The sequence below is a fragment of the Taeniopygia guttata genome, chromosome 18 (assembly GCF_048771995.1).
Source record: "Taeniopygia guttata chromosome 18, bTaeGut7.mat, whole genome shotgun sequence".
In the NCBI taxonomy this organism is placed as follows: Eukaryota; Metazoa; Chordata; class Aves; order Passeriformes; family Estrildidae; genus Taeniopygia; species Taeniopygia guttata.
In genome coordinates, this window is record NC_133043.1 from 7,987,670 (window position 1) to 8,005,541 (window position 17,872).

The 17,872-nt window shown below is 55.0% G+C and overlaps 1 protein-coding gene, 1 long non-coding RNA gene and 1 other non-coding gene across 6 annotated transcripts; 1 reads left to right on the forward strand and 2 right to left on the reverse strand.

Annotated features, from left to right (window-relative positions):
- Positions 1–900: 900 nt before the first annotated feature.
- Positions 901–10,701, forward strand: ST6GALNAC2 (ST6 N-acetylgalactosaminide alpha-2,6-sialyltransferase 2). The gene is made up of 10 exons (XM_030287343.4): positions 901–1,302; positions 6,148–6,240; positions 6,360–6,417; positions 6,999–7,173; positions 7,862–8,027; positions 8,111–8,249; positions 8,413–8,516; positions 8,669–8,752; positions 9,267–9,366; positions 9,597–10,701. Exons 1-10 carry the CDS (start codon positions 1,178–1,180, stop codon positions 9,762–9,764), a joined length of 1,212 nt encoding a protein of 403 aa, XP_030143203.4. The 5' UTR covers positions 901–1,177; the 3' UTR covers positions 9,765–10,701.
- Positions 10,702–11,752: 1,051 nt separating this feature from the next.
- On the reverse strand, positions 11,753–14,997 carry LOC105760995 (uncharacterized). Of its 4 annotated transcripts, none has more exons than XR_012058591.1 (5): positions 14,793–14,997; positions 14,141–14,220; positions 13,040–13,127; positions 11,994–12,120; positions 11,753–11,835 (listed from the first exon to the last, which is right to left on the reverse strand). It is a non-coding gene; the product is annotated as an uncharacterized lncRNA (long non-coding RNA). The 4 variants fall into 4 exon arrangements; XR_012058593.1 differs by having other exon boundaries at positions 13,040–13,202; positions 14,793–14,921; XR_005982168.2 differs by lacking the exon at positions 14,793–14,997 and adding an exon at positions 14,671–14,779.
- On the reverse strand, positions 14,290–14,365 carry LOC115497698 (small nucleolar RNA R38). Its single transcript, XR_003963268.2, has one exon. It is a non-coding gene; the product is annotated as a small nucleolar RNA R38 (small nucleolar RNA).
- Positions 14,998–17,872: the final 2,875 nt, after the last annotated feature.

Consider the following 17,872-nt stretch of genomic DNA (forward strand, 5'->3'; position numbering starts at 1 on the left):
CAGGTTTTGGGGTTGAATAATGAAAGAGGGTATTTGTGGAGGGGTTGGAGGTGTGTGACAACCTGGAACAACACATGAGTGCTCAGGGAGCCACGGGCAAAGGTTTTGGGTGGAGCAGGGCTCACCAAATGCTGCTCCCCGAGTCTGGTGACTTCCTAAAAATCCAACCCCCCAAAATCCCTACAGTTCAACTGAAAAGGCTTGTTTGCCTGCTGAGTCCCTTCCCCCACTGCAACAAACATCTTGGTATGCATATCCTTCAGTTCACAGGCTGGTTCTTTCAGAGTTGAACTAAAATAACACCAAGATATTCTTTCAAAAAAGAAACTAGAGCACATCCTCTCCGAAAATACCAAAATAATTCATGCAAATTTTCCCCCAAACCCGTTTCTCTTTTCCTCCAACCCAAACTCTTTGTCGAGCTTGCCACAAAGCCCCGAAAGGTTTTGTTTGCTGCAAATGCAGGAGATCCATTCAGCCAGAACGTGCTGGGGGACCCGGGGGCAGCACCCCAACTGTGCCCCCCTCGTGTTTAGTGGCAGCACCCCATCAGTGCCCCACATTTTCCCCCACATTTGCACCCTCCTGGTGCAAATAATAATGAGAATGAGAATAAGAGAAGAATAAGAATAAGAATAAGAATAAGAATAAGAATAAGAATAAGAATAAGAATAAGAATAAGAATAAGAATAAGAATATCCGCGGCAGGAGCCCGCGGACACGCTCGGGGGTGGCACCGTGGGACCGCCGGGTGTCCATGTGGCTGCAGCCCAAACACGCACGTGTTTGAGTCGGACAAGAAAGTTACGAAAAGGGGAACCCTGCTTATGAGCAGTGGGATGGTGGGAATGAAAAGGAGGTTTAAAAAAAAAAAATTTAAAAAAAAATCTCAGTTCCCTTCTGGTCTGGGTAAATGTTTAATCCCCAGCTCGGAGAAAAAAAAAGCAGCTCAAAAGTGCTTTTTTTCTCAGCAAGTCTGAACCAGTCAGCCTGGTGCCTCCTCCCTCCGGCTTACACCCTCCCTCCCACCGCTCCGGAGGAATATCCCAGCCGGCTCTAAAGTGCAGCTGGGCACCCGGGGCAGGACGGAGGCAGCCCCCGGCCGTGTCCGCGCCCACCGGGCTGGGAGAACAGAGGCGCCGGGAAGTTTTGTGTGCCCGGGGCTGGATTGCCCAGGATGGGGTCCCCGCACTGGAAAAGGCTTTGCCTTCTGCTCCTGGCAGGTTTAACATCCTCCCTGCTCCTCTACAGTCACTACCGCGCCACGCTGGAGGCGCCCACCAGCCAAAGGATCATCGCCAGGTAAGGGGGACGGGGATGGGAGAGGGGTGGGAGGCAGGGATCTGTAAATCCCGTGCTGGGATGGCGAGGGGAAATCGGGGTGCCCCTTAGGGCTGGTGATCTCTGCCCCCGGCCGGTTTGGAGAACAGGCTGGCAGCAGGCTCTGAGTTGTCCTGGGCATCAGCATCTGCCCAGGGCCACCAGCCGAGACCAGAGCGGGACCCCAAGGCCATGGAGGGTCCCCTTGCATTGGGTGGAACCCCTCCAAGGGTTCAGCTCATCGCAGGGCAAAGACACCATTGCTGAGAGCAGGGAGGGCTGAGGAGGGATCGGACCCGCTCGGGCTCCCGCGGAGCCGCCGCGTGTTCGGCCGGGCTGGGGCGGGATGCGACCCCGCTGCTTGTCCCGGGACAGGCTCGGCCCCATGGAACTGTGCCCATGCAGGGCCAGGGCACGGCTGCCCCTCTCTCAGAGCCCCCGAGCTGCCCGCAGGCTCGCCAACTCGGCTGCGGCGTTTTCCGAACTCCAGCAATCCGCAACTCCCCCTTTGTCCGCCTTCCCCGCATCCTCCAAACCTCCCGGAGCCCATTCTGAGCCTCCCCGGTGCCCAGCGGGACGGGGTGCTGGGGTGCCCCGCCGGGTGCGGGGAAGGAGCACACACACACACACAGCGCTTGGGCTGCGGGACCAGCTGCCCTGTCCCCTGCGAGCATCAGGTGCTGGGCCAGGAGTGCGCTGGGGGTGTCCCCCACCCCCTCCTGGGTGCTTTGGGGTACCATCGGTGTGACAGAGCCCGGCTGGAAGCGGGGATGCTGTGGGGACCGGAGCCGCTCTTGCGCAGGGGGAGATTTGCTGAGGGTGCCCCGGGTTTCAGAACTTCTCTCTTGCCCAGCTGGGAGCTCTCCTTGCCCGATCCCACCGTGCCAAAGGCAGGGAGGGGTCCCCTCTCCTGCCGGGCTTGTGGATCAGGAATATCTGCAGCAGCCCGGGCGGGCTTTTGGCTCTTTCCACCCTCGTGATACCGGTGGCAGCGTTACCAAAAACTGCTGGGGCAGTCACAGCTGGGTGTGAGCAGCTCCCACAAAGAGCTGATGTCCACGAAAGGGGAAACTGAGGCCCATGAGGGCAGCAGAACACACCCGTAGCCCACGCTGGAGCTGGGAATGGAAAGCAGACCCCAGCAAGAGCAGGGTGTGGAGAAAACCCATGGGATGGAAGCAGGGAGCAGCTCCCCCCACCACATATCGGGCTAACCCTGCCTGGACCTGCAGCAGCTCCAGGTCACCTTCCTTGGAAAGCCAGCCCAGGCTCCAGCCCCTGACTGATGGGACCAAGGGTCAGCTTGTCCAGCTCCAGAGAGGGGTCCAGGGTGAGGTAACACAGAGCTGACCTGTGCTCCAGAGCCCTCCTGGACTCTCCTCTTGGCTTTGATTCAACCCCTAGAGCTAAACCCAAAGCAGAGTGCTGTCTGTTTGCTTGTCTTTACAAATATGGCACTGCATGAGTGCTGCTCATCCCAACAGAGCTGTGTCCCTGCAGGAATTGCTGCTGCCCTGCCAGCTGAGTCCAGAGCTGCATCTGGGCTGGCCACTTCACAGGGCTGAGGTGCCATGGCAGAGCTCTCATGTCCTGCACAGGAGGGGCAGAGTCCTCACCTGTGCGTGCAGGGGACTCGGTTTCAGCAGGAGGTTTGTGTGAGCAGTGGGGTACAGGGGGATGAAGGGGATCAGGAGGAAGCTGATCTCTGACGGATGGTGACTACTGCCAGCACCAGGTCACCCCAGGGCCTGATCCCCACAGCAATGCCAAGTCCCCCTGCAGTTCCCCATGGAAGTGTGAAAATGCCCTGTTCCCCGCAGAGATGGGATGGAGGGAGTGAAATCCCCTGGGGTTCAGCTGAGCACAGCCCTGTCCCACTCCCTGCTCATCCATCTCTCCCAAACCCCACTGGTGAGCTGCTGGCTGCACTCGTGGCTTTATTCTTAGGGCAGATGGGATGAGCACAGAGCTCTGCCTGGCCTCGCTGTGCCACTCCTGCTCTGCACCAGGAAAAGATGCTGCTGGAGCTCAGCCCTTCACGGGGAGATAGAGCAAGAGCGGGTCCTTGTTGCTGTTTTGGCTCCCTCAAATGTTTCTGTGGGGCCCTGGGAGTATTTGCTGAAGATAAGGCTGGAGTGTGTGCTCACAACACTCACACACAGCGTTATCTTCCGGAAACGAGGGATGGCCTTGGACCAGAAACGTCATAGTTGTGAATGTCACGACGGTGAGGGAGCGCACCCAGGCTTGGCCGGCTCTGCTGCCACCGCCGGTGCCCGGGCAGCCACAGCCACTCCTTCCCGCAGCCCCATTGTGCATCTGTGGTCCTGGGCAGGATTGCCATCTTCTGAGTCAACCAAGCAGCACGAGGTGCTTCCCCACGTCCTGGCAGGTGACGTCAAAGCCTTGGCTGCCCATGGTGCCGCCGAGATGCTGTCTGGTGGGGGGCCAGCTGCCCCACGCCCTTCCCAGCAGGGTTTGGGCAGCAGCAATGCTGGAGAGCTGGCTCCAGCACCCACAGCTGGCAAGCGAGTGCAGGGAGGTGCTGGCACTGATTTATCAGTTCAGCACAAAGCCTGGAAGAAACGATGAGCAGGTGCCACCCACTGTGTCCGGCCATGGGTGGGGTTGGGGCCCAGCCCCCACGGGAGGTTGGCAGGAGCCAGGCTGAGCCTCCCTCCAATCTCCCTCCATCCTGGGCACGGCCAGGCTGAGCCCCCTGGGGCTCCCTGGCAGCTCAGAAAGTAGTGCAGCACCCTGCCCCTGCCACTGCCCCTGCCCCTGCCCAGGGCTCTGCCTTGTGCTGCAGGACTGGGTGAGCCGGGCAAGGGAAAGGGAAGAAACATGAGCAGGAGAGTTTGGAGAGCTGGGGAAGCGACTGGGTGGGCAGAGATGTGCAGCTGGGGCTTGTGAACCTGGTGGGAAGGGCTGGGGAGGGGCTGCTTGGATGCAGCTCAAGTCTGGAAATGGTGGGTGAGGGTAACAGCCTCGGGGTTTGGTGAGGGCTGTGCACCTCTATGGACAGAAAATGGGTGGGTGGCCAACCCAGGGGCTTCAGTGCTTTGCAGGAGCCAGCTCGGGGGTTGGAGCAGGGAGGTTTCCCCAGCCCCTGGTCTGTCCCTTGGGTGGTGGAGGTGTTGATAAGCTCTGCTGTTGAGGCACGGGGATGTCCTGCACTGTGAGATAAAAGGCAGCAAGAGAGGCTGGGCAGCTCCCTGCACCCCAGGGCAGTCACTGGGGCTGAGCCCACTCGGGATCCAGAGCTGTGGGACACTTGTGTGGGAGAGCTTTGCTCTGGAGGGTGTGCTGTCGGTAGCAGGGTTGAAAGAGCAGCTTCCAGTGTAACCACCAGGTCTGGTACAGCCTCTGGTGGCCTTGCCCTTGCTGTGAGCAGACCCTGCACTGCCCCCTGCAAGCCAAGGGAATAGACAAGTTTGCTCAGGCTGGGATTAGTTGGATGATGCAGGATAGAAGCAGAAAGGCCCTGCAGAAAGCTGCAGCTCTGCGGCTCTCTGGGATTGCTCAGTCCCATCTTGGTGGACCTTCTTGAGCATTTTCCCTCCCTCCTCTCTCTGCCTGCTCAGGTGGTCTCAGGGGTGAGCTGGTGGGGGTCCTGCTGTGCTGACCCCTGGGCTGTTTGGAGTGCTGGGGGCTTTGCAGGGCTCTGACTTCCCATGAGACACAAGGCAGGACACACAAGATTGATTTAAAAGCTGTTCTGCTCCAGTGCTGGGGCTCAGCCTGCTGCACCCTCAGCATCCCCTGCCCAGGGCTGGGATGGTGCAAGGAAGGTGCTGGGAACAAACCCTGCTTGGCGCTGCCTTTCCATCCCCACCCAGGTTCCAGACCCCAGGCAGGGTGCTGGGCTGTCCCCCCGTGTCATGCCATGCCTGCAGAGTGGCACGGAGCAGGGTTTGGGTGGCAGATGGGTTTGGATCTGCTCCTGGGCAGGGCTGTGGGTGCTGCTGGAGTTGGCAGGGGCTGTGGCAGGGACAGAAACCCAACTCCCTCTGTGCTCCTGTGCCAGCACACGTTGTGCCAGCAGGGCCAGGGGGGTGAGGCTCCGCTCCCCACCTGCTTTTACCTGTCCCCAGGCTCCCAGGCAGAGATCCTGTAACAAGGAGCCCTTGTCTCCTCCACAATACCCCCCTTCTGGCACAGCACCTGCCGCCCGGGCTGGCGGCGGGGCCGGGGGCTCTGAAGGGCCTTTCTGTGTGGGGATGAATGGTTCCCCTGTTCCCCTCCGGTGGGCTCCCACCTCCTGCTCGCCTGCCCACCCCCAGCCCCAGTGCCCCCCAGCTCAGCCTGGCCCCATGGGGCTCAGGGCACCCCAAGTTGTTCAGGGTGGGCAGCCCTTGCTACTCAGGAAGGATCAGGGCATGTCTCAGCCATCCCCATGGTAGAGGGTGTCCCATGCACCCCAAGAACCTCCAGACCCCAATTGCTGATTGCTTCTCCAGTAGAACAACTAAAGGTGTCCTGCTGGCCTGTCCAGTTTATTCCAGCCCAGTCCTCTTTGGACTCAGGAGGAGTGGGATGGTGGGAAGAGCCAGGGAGGTCTCAGCAGGATTCCCCCAAAGCTGCAGGCTGGGCTGGGTGTTGTTTTTGGTATTTGGGAGTCCTGGAGCCACCAGGAGATGGTGGCTGCACAAACCCTGTGTTTTGCAAATCCTCATCTCTACACTTGCAGATGGGTGTGGGTGAAGAGGAGATAAATGGTGAAGAGGAGATATGGTTGTAGTGCTGTCCTGTAGCTCTCACAGGTGGGGGGATGTCAGGGTGCTCAGTGTCACCTCCTCAGCTGAGTCCTCACTTGTCTTCTCCCAGCTTGCTGCAGCCAGGGCCACTGGTCCCAGCTCCCTCAGGGACACCACAGGGAGCCAGCAGCCGCAGATGGGCTCTTGGAGGCAGCTCGGAGAGGTAAGGAGGGAAGATGCTCAGCCATCCTGGCAGGAACTGGGATGCCCCTGCCCACTGTGGGCTTCCCCAGTTCCCAAGCAATGGATTTTTAACTCTGCCATATGTTTCCCCCATCCCAGTGGGAATTCCTTGCAGCCCTCTGCTGAGCTGGAGGAGCCGGAGCCCAGCAGAAAGCAGGTAACCATTAGCACAGCACAGTCATGGCCATGGTGCCCCTCCATTTGTTGTGTGGGGAGACTGAGGAGGAGCAGCATCCTTTGGAAGGGGTTTACAGAGGAGCAACCTTGTCCATCCACCCAAATGATTCTCCCCAGGCCTCCCTGCTGCAATTTCCCCGTGTGGAGGCTGGAGCCAGCATCACCACCCCCATCCAACCCCGTGACTCCTGGGCCAGCAGTGCATGAAGACTCGTGGGGATGGACCCAGGCCCTGAGGGGAGCTGTTACTGCTCTGTTCTCACAGAGCAGAGCCCTTTAAAGGGTTGCCCATGCCTGAAGGTGCTGAATTTTTCATGCTCTCAGGTGCCTGTGTAAGCCCTGGTTCTGCCAGCCCGCTGAGCTGGGTACCAAAGGCTGTTCTGCAGCACAAAACCAAGGCACAAGGCAATGCCCTGCCTGGCTGACCCAGCAGAAGGTGTGATGGACAAGGAGCATTTCTGTCCCTGGGTTTGTTCTCACCTTGGTGCCTGCTGAGGGGTGGGGGTGTCACAGGGGAGGCAGCCCCACAGATTGAGCAGGATCCTCCTTCCTCCCTCCCAGCCCAGCCCCTGCCTCCACTCTGTAACGGCCAGAGCAAAGGCAGACCCCAAATTTCGGGAGATCTTCCGCTTCAACACCCCCGTGCTGATGTGGGACCAGCACTTCACCCTGGAGACCTGGAACAGGCTGAAGACACGACATGTCCCCTATGGCTGGCAGGGCTTGTCCCTCGCAGGTACGGACCCCGCTGGGGTGTGGGGCAGCTTGAGGGGACTGGGGAGCCCAGAAGGAGGGATTGGAGATGTGGGCCAGGCAAGGAGCCCTGCAGAGGAGCCAGGAATGTTGATCTCTTCCCACCCCACCTCCCAGGGCACGGGGTGCGGTTCTTGCTGCATCTTGTGACATTTTCCCTGAATAAAAGCTCCAGTGTGTCCGTGATTATTGACTGGGGCCGGATGAGCTCGGACAACCAGCTCCATTGTTGTGCATGGAGATTGTTTCCCTTCCCACCCCAATCCCACTCTCTGTTTTCCCTGGCAGCTGCCAGCGTCAGTCCCTGGGCTGGGAAGTGCTGGGAACATTCGGGAGAGAACCAGTGGCAGTTGCAGAGACATTATCAGGAGGGGATGTGGCCAGCACGGGCAGCAGCATCTGCAGGCTGGAGATATCTGGATGCATCCCTGTGCCTTGCACAGCCTTGGGTGGTCACTGTAGCAGGTTAGGAGCATGGGGAGATAAGAGATACGAGGATGTGACACCAAGCTGGGAGAGGAGGGCTTATCTGGCGCCGCCATATGCCACCTGCAGACCTCTCCCCTGCACGGGGGTAGTGTGAGTTTTCTTGTGTGCTGCTCCTGGCTGTGCCCACGTGGGTTGGCACGCACCTTTTCCCTGCTGCCTGGTCACATCCTGCTCCATTCCAGTGGTGGGCAGCACCCTCCAGCTCCTCAACGCCTCGGCCAACCGGCACCTCTTCGACAGGGCCGCCTTCTCCGGGGGCTGTGTCCGCTGTGCCGTGGTGGGCAACGGTGGCATCCTCAACGGCTCGCGGCAGGGCAAGGCCATCGACAGCCACCACCTGGTCTTCAGGTGAGGGTGAATCCCAGGCAGGATGGGGCCATGGCTGCTGGATGATGCCAGCCCTGGATGTGAGTTCTCTGCTTTTCCTACAGGCTCAACGGTGCCGTGATCAAGGGTTTCGAGGAGGACGTTGGCACCAAAGTCTCCTTCTACGGCTTCACGGTGAACACCATGAAGAACTCCCTCATCTCCTATGAGGAGTATGGCTTCACCCAGATCCCCCAGGGCAAGGTGAGACCCGAGGGCTTGTTGGGGATTTGAATCAAATTCTCCTTTCAGGCTGGGCTTGCTTCTGAGACTTTCTCCCCATCTCAGGAGCCCTCAGTCCTCACCTGCAAGCATGGGCCGTGTCCCTAAACCCCCTCCAAGTGCCCTGTCTGTGTCCCTGCTGCAGGACCTGAGGTACATCTTCATCCCCTCGGATGTCCGTGACTACCTCATGCTGAAATCGGCCATCCAGGGCAGCCCAGTGCCCGAGGGCTCGGACAAGGGGGACGAGTGAGTAGCTCCCCAAGATCCCCTCAGCACCCCTGGTGATGCAGGCGTGACTCACCTGTCCTCACCCTACATCTGTCCCTCTTGGGATAAACCCCCAAGGAGCTCCAGGACTCCCATGACAAAGTGCTGTCCTTCTCCTTGCTTTGCTACAGCCCACAGAAGTATTTTGGACTGGAGGCATCTGCAGAGAAGTTCAAGCTGCTGCATCCTGATTTCTTGCAGTACCTGACAGCAAGGTGAGGGTGGTGAGCACTGTGGCTGCTGCCTGGCTCTGCTCTGGGCTGGGCTCAGACCGCCTCCCTCCCCTCTCTGCTCGTTCCAGTACAGACCAGTAGCTGCCCAGCATCAAAGTGCAGTCTCGGTCTCCCCCAGACACTGGAGGCTTCTCTCCCCCACCATTCCTGTTCACTGCAGCACAGCTCACATCCCCTCACATCCCCTGTGCTCACCTTGCTCCCATTCCCCAAAACAAATTACATTTTGCCCCAGTCTAACAGGAGCAAAGGTAGGTCCCAGCAGGATGATCTTTTCCTGCCTTTCATGAAAGGTGCCCAGGTTGGGATGGCTCCAAAGAGCAGAGAGGTGCCTTTTACCAACCTCTGAGCAAATGAGAGCAGCCATCAGAGAACCCACCTGAGCCCTGGGTTTCACTGAGTGCTCCTGCCTTACTGAGCACTGGAGAGGGCTGGGGGGCTGTGGGGCTGGGGGCTGCAGGGCTGTGCCAACCCCACAGCCAGCGTGTCCCTTCAGGTTCCTGCGGTCAGAGCTCCTCAACACCCAGTACAGCTCCCTGTACATGCCCAGCACCGGCGCCCTCATGCTCCTCACTGCACTCCACACCTGCGACCAGGTAAGGGGGTGTGGGGAGAAGGGAATCCCCCTTTTGGCCGTTCCTCTGGGGAGAAGGGAATCCCCCCTTTGGCCATTCCTCTGGGGAGAAGAGAATCCCCGTTTTGGCTGTTCCCCTGGGGAGAAGGGAATCCTACATGTCCCCTGTCCCTGAAGGAGGGAGTGCTGGTGGTGATGGACCATCCAAATGAAACCTTGATCCTCCTGTCTGCCCCACCTCCTTCCCCACAGGTCAGTGCCTACGGGTTCATCACGGCCAACTACGAGCAGTTCTCAGACCACTACTACGAGGTGGAGAAGAAACCTCTGGTGTTTTATGCCAACCACGACATGCTGCTGGAGGCAGCGCTGTGGAGGAGCCTGCACCGTGCAGGGATCATCACCCTCTACCAGCGCTGAGGCCGGGACGCTGCCCACAGGGGCGAGCCCGAGGACTCTTGTGGCTCTTGTTTCTCCTGAGGGTCACCTTCTCCCTCCTGAGGGCTCTTCCCAGCTGGCCAGCCAGCCCACGGAGCAGGCTTGCTGCACCACAGCCGGCAGTGATGTGAGGAGAACAGGGAAGCTGAAGCTGGTGGAGGAATGTTGTTTTCCTCAGGGATCAGCACCATTGAAGGTGGCCTTTGGGGCAGCCATGGCCCTGCCAGCCCCATGGATGTGGCTTTGGAGCAGCAGGGGAGAACAGGAGGGGCAGGGTGATGCTGGAAAATGCCCTTCACCATGGTGGGGCCACAGCAGGCAGGAGAAATCCTTGCACCGGAGCTCAGGTGACAAGAGGTGACATGTCTGGAGAACACCTCTCTCCAGAAAGACAGCAGGAAGTCCCAGCTCCAGCCAGCTGTGTGTGGATGTGTACCACATTCCAGAAGGATCTCTTTGCCTCCACAGACAGAAGGACACAGTGTGTCCCTGTCACCGTCCCCTTCTTGAGGTCTGGTGTTTTCTGGCAAGGAAGGGGCTCAGAAGCCATCAGCTACAAGGAGGGTCAGGGCAGGTCAGCCAGGACTCCAGGAGCATGTCCAGGCTCTGAGCAGCCCAGGGGTGACACTGGCCTCAACCACTGGCTCTGTCAGCCTTTCCTTGCACAGGGACTCTGTGGTGCCTCGGGGAGGCAGCCCCACACCAGGTGGGTCACAGTGTGGTCACTTTTAATTTCCTTCCCTAAACCCCAAGGGAGGGGAGGATCCTGAACCCTTCAGCTGTCCCTCATACACCAGCACTGCTCAGGGATTGGGGGAGGCTTCCCCCAGCTGGTGGGGGCTGGAGACAGAGCAGTGTAACCCAAGACACTTTCCAACTTTGTGTAATTACATAAATGTTGAATGATTGTTTTCTTTAACACGTTTCTGTTGTTTTGATGAACTGGGTGGGGTGAGACCCTCCTTCCACAGCAGAGAAGCAGTAACGGGGAGTAAAGACTTCAATGGGGAGCAGCTCCAGAGGCAGACAGGGATGGAAACCAGTTTAAATCATGGAGACTGAAGACTTAGCTCTGAGCATAGCCCTTTTTCCACTTGGAATGCCATTTACTGTGTGAGGTTGGTGTAGAGAGATGGCAAAAGATACCCTGGCCCTGAGCCAGGGAGCCTCCAAACCCCCTGAAGCTCTCAGCAGGCTGCTTCCAGCTGGTTCAGACACAGGTTAGGCTCCAAGCCTGTTCCAGATGTAATCTCTAGCTTGGGGCCCATCTTGTGTTCCCAGGTCTCAAATTAACCTTTGTTCCCATCAGAGCCACCTTACACTGGTACCTCAGCAGCCTGTCAGGCTCGGTTTGTCTTCCCAAACACTCAGTAAAACCTTTTGTGACACGAATGAGCCTGATCCTCACATCTCCTGGCCAAGACACTCTGAAACCTCCTCAAACCAGCCGTGGCCAGGTGACATCAGCAGCACCTTGACACAGGGCAAGAGCAGGATGGTGCTGTAATCCTGCTGGAATAATCCAGTTCACAGGCATAGCAGGAACCAAACACTGGGAACCACAACATGCACCTTGCTTTCCCCTCTCAAAAAGGGATGTTCCCAGCTAGGGATGGAGCCTGGAGCTGGAGTTAACTCCATTTTAAGGATTATTCATGGCTGTACTCCCAAGCACATCACAAGACCCATTTGGCACCAGACCTCAGCCATAAGTTAGTTCTGTCACACTGTCCCGATGAATTACTGCTGGGACAGAATCTGCAGACACTGACGTCTTTGTGTTGTCAGGTTTGCTATGAAGGGTAAGATCACAACTGCCATTTCAGGAAGGGTTTTAATACAAAACCCTTCATACCTGCACAAAGCCATTTCTGTCCAAGAAGAATTAGGATTATTACAGCTAAAACGCCTTTAAGAGCATGGACTCCAACCTTTACAGAAATAACCAAGTAAAACCCAACTTCGACTAGTAAGATTTTCCACAATATATTTTATTCTGGAACAGAAGAAAGCAGAGAACCACTTTTTCCTCCAGCCAACTGTAGATCAGGTCCTGGTGAAAAAACCAAAAAACAACAGTATCAGAGCAGCTGAAAAGTTCCTGATTTGCACTGTTTAATCTGGAGTACAGGTGTCAGCAGACAAAACCTTGCTCCCACCCAGGCCAATGGCACTAGTACCCAAACCTTTTTGGTTTTAGTGGTCCCTTACCCGTGGTGTGGCTGCAGCAAGCACTGAGCAGTGAGGAGGAGCCTGCGCCTACACAGAGGTGGTCAATTCACACGACATATCAGCAGTCATTTGTGACATCCCATCCAGAACAATCTTCCTTCTAGATCTGTGAGAAACAACACAGCAAGGCTGTAACAGTTGTCCTAAAAAAGTCCATTCTGAAACAATTCCTGTCCTGATTTCAAAGCACCAAGTAGCTTTTTTTTCCCATTTATCACCAGGCTGCCTCTCCACTTTGTTTTCTCTGTTATACCTTGGAAGCCAAAGGCTCCAGGTGCTTGTCCCGGTGCCTGATCCTGCCTGGGAGACAGCTGTGCTGCCAGAGCACCCAACGTGCCTGATTTGTGGTGCCATTCCCTCCCCTTGCACAATCCTGACGACACTCCCTGTCACCAGCTCTGCCAGCCTGTCAGAAACTGTTATTGACCTTCTGCAAACAAAACCAAATTCTGCTCAATAAACCATAAAATCATTTAGCAGAAGGCAGCTGTCAGCTGCCCAAGACAAAGTGCTGTTCCAGCCTGTGTGTTCAGTGACTGTACATCAAGGAAGAGAAAGAATGCATTCCTTATCTGCCCTTCAACCTGTCACTGTTTGCACAAGGAACTTGAAAGCTCTTTGCAGCTCTAAACTGTGCTATGACAACAGCAGCTCTGCAGCTGTGTCTGTGCCTGGGACTGCACTGGCTGCTGTTACAGGGTGGCAGGACAGGGGACACATTCTGTCATGCTGGTGCCACTCACACCTGTGGACTCTTTGCACCCACTAAGGGAAATATCTGAGCCTCAGTGGACATTTTCCTCCTCAAGATGAGTGTCAGACAGGGATAACACGACATCACAGGCTCAGTGTCTGTCCCACCCCTCACGTTCCCAAAACCACACACAGCACAGATACCCAGCTGTTCTCCTGGGATTTTTCCTGGTAAACCTTCAGAGATGAGGCTCAATGTGCCTACAGGCCTGGCATGTAATTAATGAATAAAGACAAACAACACACAATACTGAAGAATTCAATTCTCTTACCAGCCTGAAGCCAAACATAGCAGCTGCCCTCTGGCCAAAGCTGTCTTTGGGCAACAGCAGCCCCAGGATCCTGCAGGACCATTTCCTCCTGAATACAAAGTTGCAATGGACACAGTTAGCAAAAGCACTTTAAGTAAAGTTGGTCGTCTTTTCCTCACCTCACCTGAAAAAAAACCCAGCACTGGATCACAGATCAAGAATTAGACAGAAATTCTCCATTCAAAGACAGGCAACTTTCGTCTCACAAACTTAGCAGAGCAGAAACCTATCCCTCAAGGCACAGAGGAGCATGTTTGCCAGGGGGCTGTCTCATCCAGACAAGAAACTTTGGGAGGTGGATGCTATTTAAATCCTTGCTTAGGGAAAAACCCCACCAGCTCTGAGACATTGGTGGTTTGGACCCTTTTAAGCTGTTCCAACCTGACATTCTCCTCATCTTCCAGAAACCTCTCAGTCCAACTCCTTCCATGGTATAACTTGTCTATGTGTTTATCTTAAGAAACGCATTTATCAGACCTAGGACAGCCACATCCCCTCAGGTGGAAGATTCCTCAGGGTGTGTCCTTCACAGGATGACCCTCTGGGGGAGGCGAGCTGCACCTCCCCAGCCCCAGCAACCTGATGCAAGTTTGAAACTGTCCCAGAGCACCTCCAGGCAGACAAACAGAGCAATTACTCTGTCACTAGGTCTATTTCTGTGACAGACACAGTTATGAGATGAGCTGTGTCAAGTGTCTCCATAATAGGCTGTCATCCAATCCCTCCTACCTCTAATCCTTCTACTCTGGCTCATCTCTGACAAGCAGGTGCTCTGCTGGGCACCAACACCAGTAAAATTCCCATTCAATCCATGCTGCTTTTCAGCTTGTGCTCAGTGGCAGCAAAGGGCAGCACACTCGGGTGGCAGCCGTGACAAAGCTACAGCCTTTATTGGCTTAATTACATTCATCAAGCCATTGGGCTTTTATATCCCCTCCCAGGAGCCCCAGGAATGCAGGAGGGTATAATTTGAGACAGCACAGCGAGTTTTTCTTACATAACCCCTCAAGCGGAGGAAAAAGAACCCCAGACTATGCCAAGGCAGATGCTGCTGTTTCTCACCATTATGAAGGTGCACTGTGGGTCAATCAGCTCCCCAGCCAGGGGAGTGTTTTCATCCCTTCTTGACACGGTGTCATGCTCTGAAACCGAGAAAGGGAACAGAGTTAGTTCAGGTAACAAACCATTCCTTTACCTGTCCGTCTCTAACACTGAGCCTCAGAGTTCTGCTTCCACAGAGGAAAGATCAAATTCAGACAGGGATAACATTTATCATCACTAGCTCAGCTTCCAGAACAGCTAAGGAGCAGAGGACCACCCTAGATCGCAAATCTGTTCTTGCCCTGGTGGCTGTGGCGCTCCTCGCCCGGGCTGCCCGGGCCTGCGGGCACACGTGGCTGCCCGGCCCGCTGGGATGGGGACCGGGGTGCTGGGAGACAGCCCCGAGCCCGCCGCACCCGCTGCCCATGAAACGCTGAGCAGGGCTCGGGCCAGCCCGCGGTTCCCGCCGCAGCCCCTCAGGCAGGCCCGGAGCCCCGGCCTTGCTCTCTCCATCCACCATGGCGGGCGGCGGGGCCACTATCACGCCTCACCGCAGCCCTGCGGGCGGTCCCGGCAGCGCATGGGAGTTCCCCGCACACCGCCCGGCCGTCCCCGCGCCCCTCGAGGCCGCCGTGCCCGCGGATGGCGGCGGATGGCGGCCGGGCCCACTCACCACACGCAGCTCCGCCGCCATGCTCGCTCAGAAACCGAGGGGAACGGGGCGGCCGCGGGGGCTCATGGGAACTGTAGTCCTGTTCCGTGAGGGCGCATGGGAACTGTAGTCCGGCCCCTGCGGAGCGCGGGGGCTGACGGGAAGTGTAGTCCCGTCCCTCAGGAGTAAAGAGTGCTCCCGCTCCCCTCATCCCACTCTTTAATGGTATTTACTAATTATTTATTCATTCTTCATGTACCCTGTTCATTAGGGAAACACGTATAATTGTTCTTAGTAGGCCGAATGCTTCAAGAGGCTTAACATGCATTTGCTCATGGAGGAAGGGGCTAATTAGCTGGAAATAGGGAATTAGTCAGAGATTAGTTAGTAAATGTATGTGCCACGCTTTGAATGTGCGATGCTTCCAGGATGTGCTGTTAAAACCTGACGTGAAATCCACAGGATCCTATTTAGCTTTTATACGAAACTATAAAAGAAATTATAACTTACATATGAAAGAATGGATGATTCTATTTAGCTTGTATATGAAGTCTGTGTGAACATTAACAAAGTGGAAACAAGGAGAAGAAGCATAAGAACTGCTGATGTCTACTTTCCTGCCCCAAAGGCTTATCCATCCTCATGGTAAAGAGCTCGAGGGAATGGGAATGTAAAGCAGACTTTTCTCCATGAAGGTTTGGCTGGCGATCTGCCTGGCTGCTTTCAGCCTCTTAAATAAGCAAATATAACCCATCTAATTCAACTAGAATTAGCCCTTCAAGGCCTCAAGGGAGGCAAGTTTTTAAAAATAAAACTAAAATCCCATTTAAGCAGAGTTCAGATCCCAGAAGGAGAGAAGATGTAACTTGGATGTGCTGAGGGATTTGTCACTATTTTGATTTTTGGGTGGAAGCTGCTCAGCCCACAAAGCCCATGTGTGCCTATAAAAGGGTAAGCTCTGCCAGGTACCTAATAATGAATGGACTCAACAATTAAAACTCAAGAGAACAGCATGAGCTAAGTGTGCAGTCAATGGGATGTAATAATTCATGTTTGTAGTGCATGGATAATGTTTCCAAGGATGTTTTGGAGTCAGAACAAAGACTCTGGCTAGAGAGGGATAGCCATCACCTTGCCCATGCCCACGCTTTCCTCATTCTCTGCAACTTTGCCTGTATGGGAATTAATCGAATTTTTTCATCTCTTCCCTTTAGAGGGCGACCATGTCCCACAGAGCTCCAGCACGGAACCTTCACCGGGAGCTGCAGGACAAGGCAGAGCATCCCCGAGGTCACCAGGATGTGGTGGCTTTTCTGAGGGTCTGTGAACCTTCCCAGATGTGAAGGAAGTTACAGCCTGCTCTGAGCGTTGTGTTTGAACTCACTCTCCTTCCTCAGGCAGCTGCAGTGCTGCTGCCAAGGGCAGTTTGGACATAATTTGGATAGATTTCCTGTGGCCAAGCTCCATCAGTGATGGTATTTTCCTGCTCCAGTCTCTGAAAGGTTGAACAAAGTAGAAAAGCTATGAAAAGGGCACGTAGATCTTCTACACATGAACTTTTGGGGGCTGCTCTCAATTTCCCTGCAGAGGATTTGGAGGGGATTGCTTCCTCCCACAAATCATATGAGAGATCAGTATCTGACAGGGGAGGGAAGGATGGAAATGCAAATGGAAATCAATGACAGAACCACTCCATCTTCAGCTGGGCTTTGATCTCATGCTCAGATTGAAGGACAAGGTCATCTTTCAGTTTTCCACCCATTTCTCCTCTTAGCTGCCTGTAAATCCCTCAAGGGAGAAACTCTCCACGCTTATTGACAGTAATTTGATTTCCTCCTGATTTCCCCTCTGCCTGCCCTGGTCCCACCCTGCAGACAGGAGTCCACAAAGCCTGGAGAAACAAAACATCTGGGGGTTCAGAGATGCTTTGCTGTGGTTATCTTTGACATGTGGCCAGGGAGAAGCAGTCAGGGTGTTTGAACCCATTAAAAGACAGTTCCCCTCTGGCAAAGCCCTCCAGGTTTCAGTGTACAGAGCACGAGGAAATGCTGAGGTGCAGGGATTGATGCTTGTTTCTGTCAGAAATGTTGTGTGCCCAACAAAAAACAATCCCTTTGGGTAAGGCTGGAGATTGCTTGCTGGTATTTCAGGTGCCAGACTTCAGAGACAACAGATCTCTACTATTAAAAAAAAAAAAAAAAGCTTGCCACAAGGTCCTAAATCCTGGTGGCAGTTGCTTCAAATCATCCCCCTGAAATGGCAGAAAGGCTCTTTGGAGCTCAGCAGCAGACAAGCAATGTCTTCCCACACAGGACAAGGCACACTGCAAACAAAACATCCTTCCCTGCTCCTGGCAGCAAAGCTCTTAAGCCTTCATTTAATATTAAATACACGTTTAAAGCTAAGCCCATTTCTCAGCATGTCTCGTGTGCTTATGTAGAACTTCAGCAGGCTCAGGAACACTCTGCTGTAACTGGAGGCCTGTGCACTGAATAACAAGAGCTTTATGCTTGCAGAATATCCCTGCAAACAAGGGATGGCTTCTCTGGGATGGATTCTGCAGGTTGAGAAGAGAAAATGTTCCCCTTTCTCCTGATGGTGCAGAAGGAATTGCAGCTACAGTCACTCAGCTATTCCTCCTGCTTCTTCCCCTGTTTCTCAACAGAGTTTTGGGCACAATGCAATAAAGCCAGTCTCAAGGTACTGTTTTTTGAGTGTAACACAGAATGGATCTTGAAGAGATTGTGTCAGTGGGATGGAGACAAGCTGATCAACACTTTTGATCCTTCAGGTCTGTGTCCCAGCCAGGCAAAGCGACCACCTTGTCAGAGCCAGCCAGATTCTGTTCCCAGCTCCTTAGAGGAGCAACCAGAGCAGAGAACACACACAAAATGTTCCAATGCAGTGCATGCACAGATAAATCCTGGGGCCAGACTGATGCATTTGTTGAACAGTAGCAGCAGGAATCCAGTTTCTTCATGGATGAGCATGTTTAATTGAAATATACACCCTCTGAGCATACCCAGAGATAGGAGATGTGTACAGCTACACAAATGCTCCCAAAGGTAGCAGGAAAACTTTAACATTGTAAAGCTACTGAG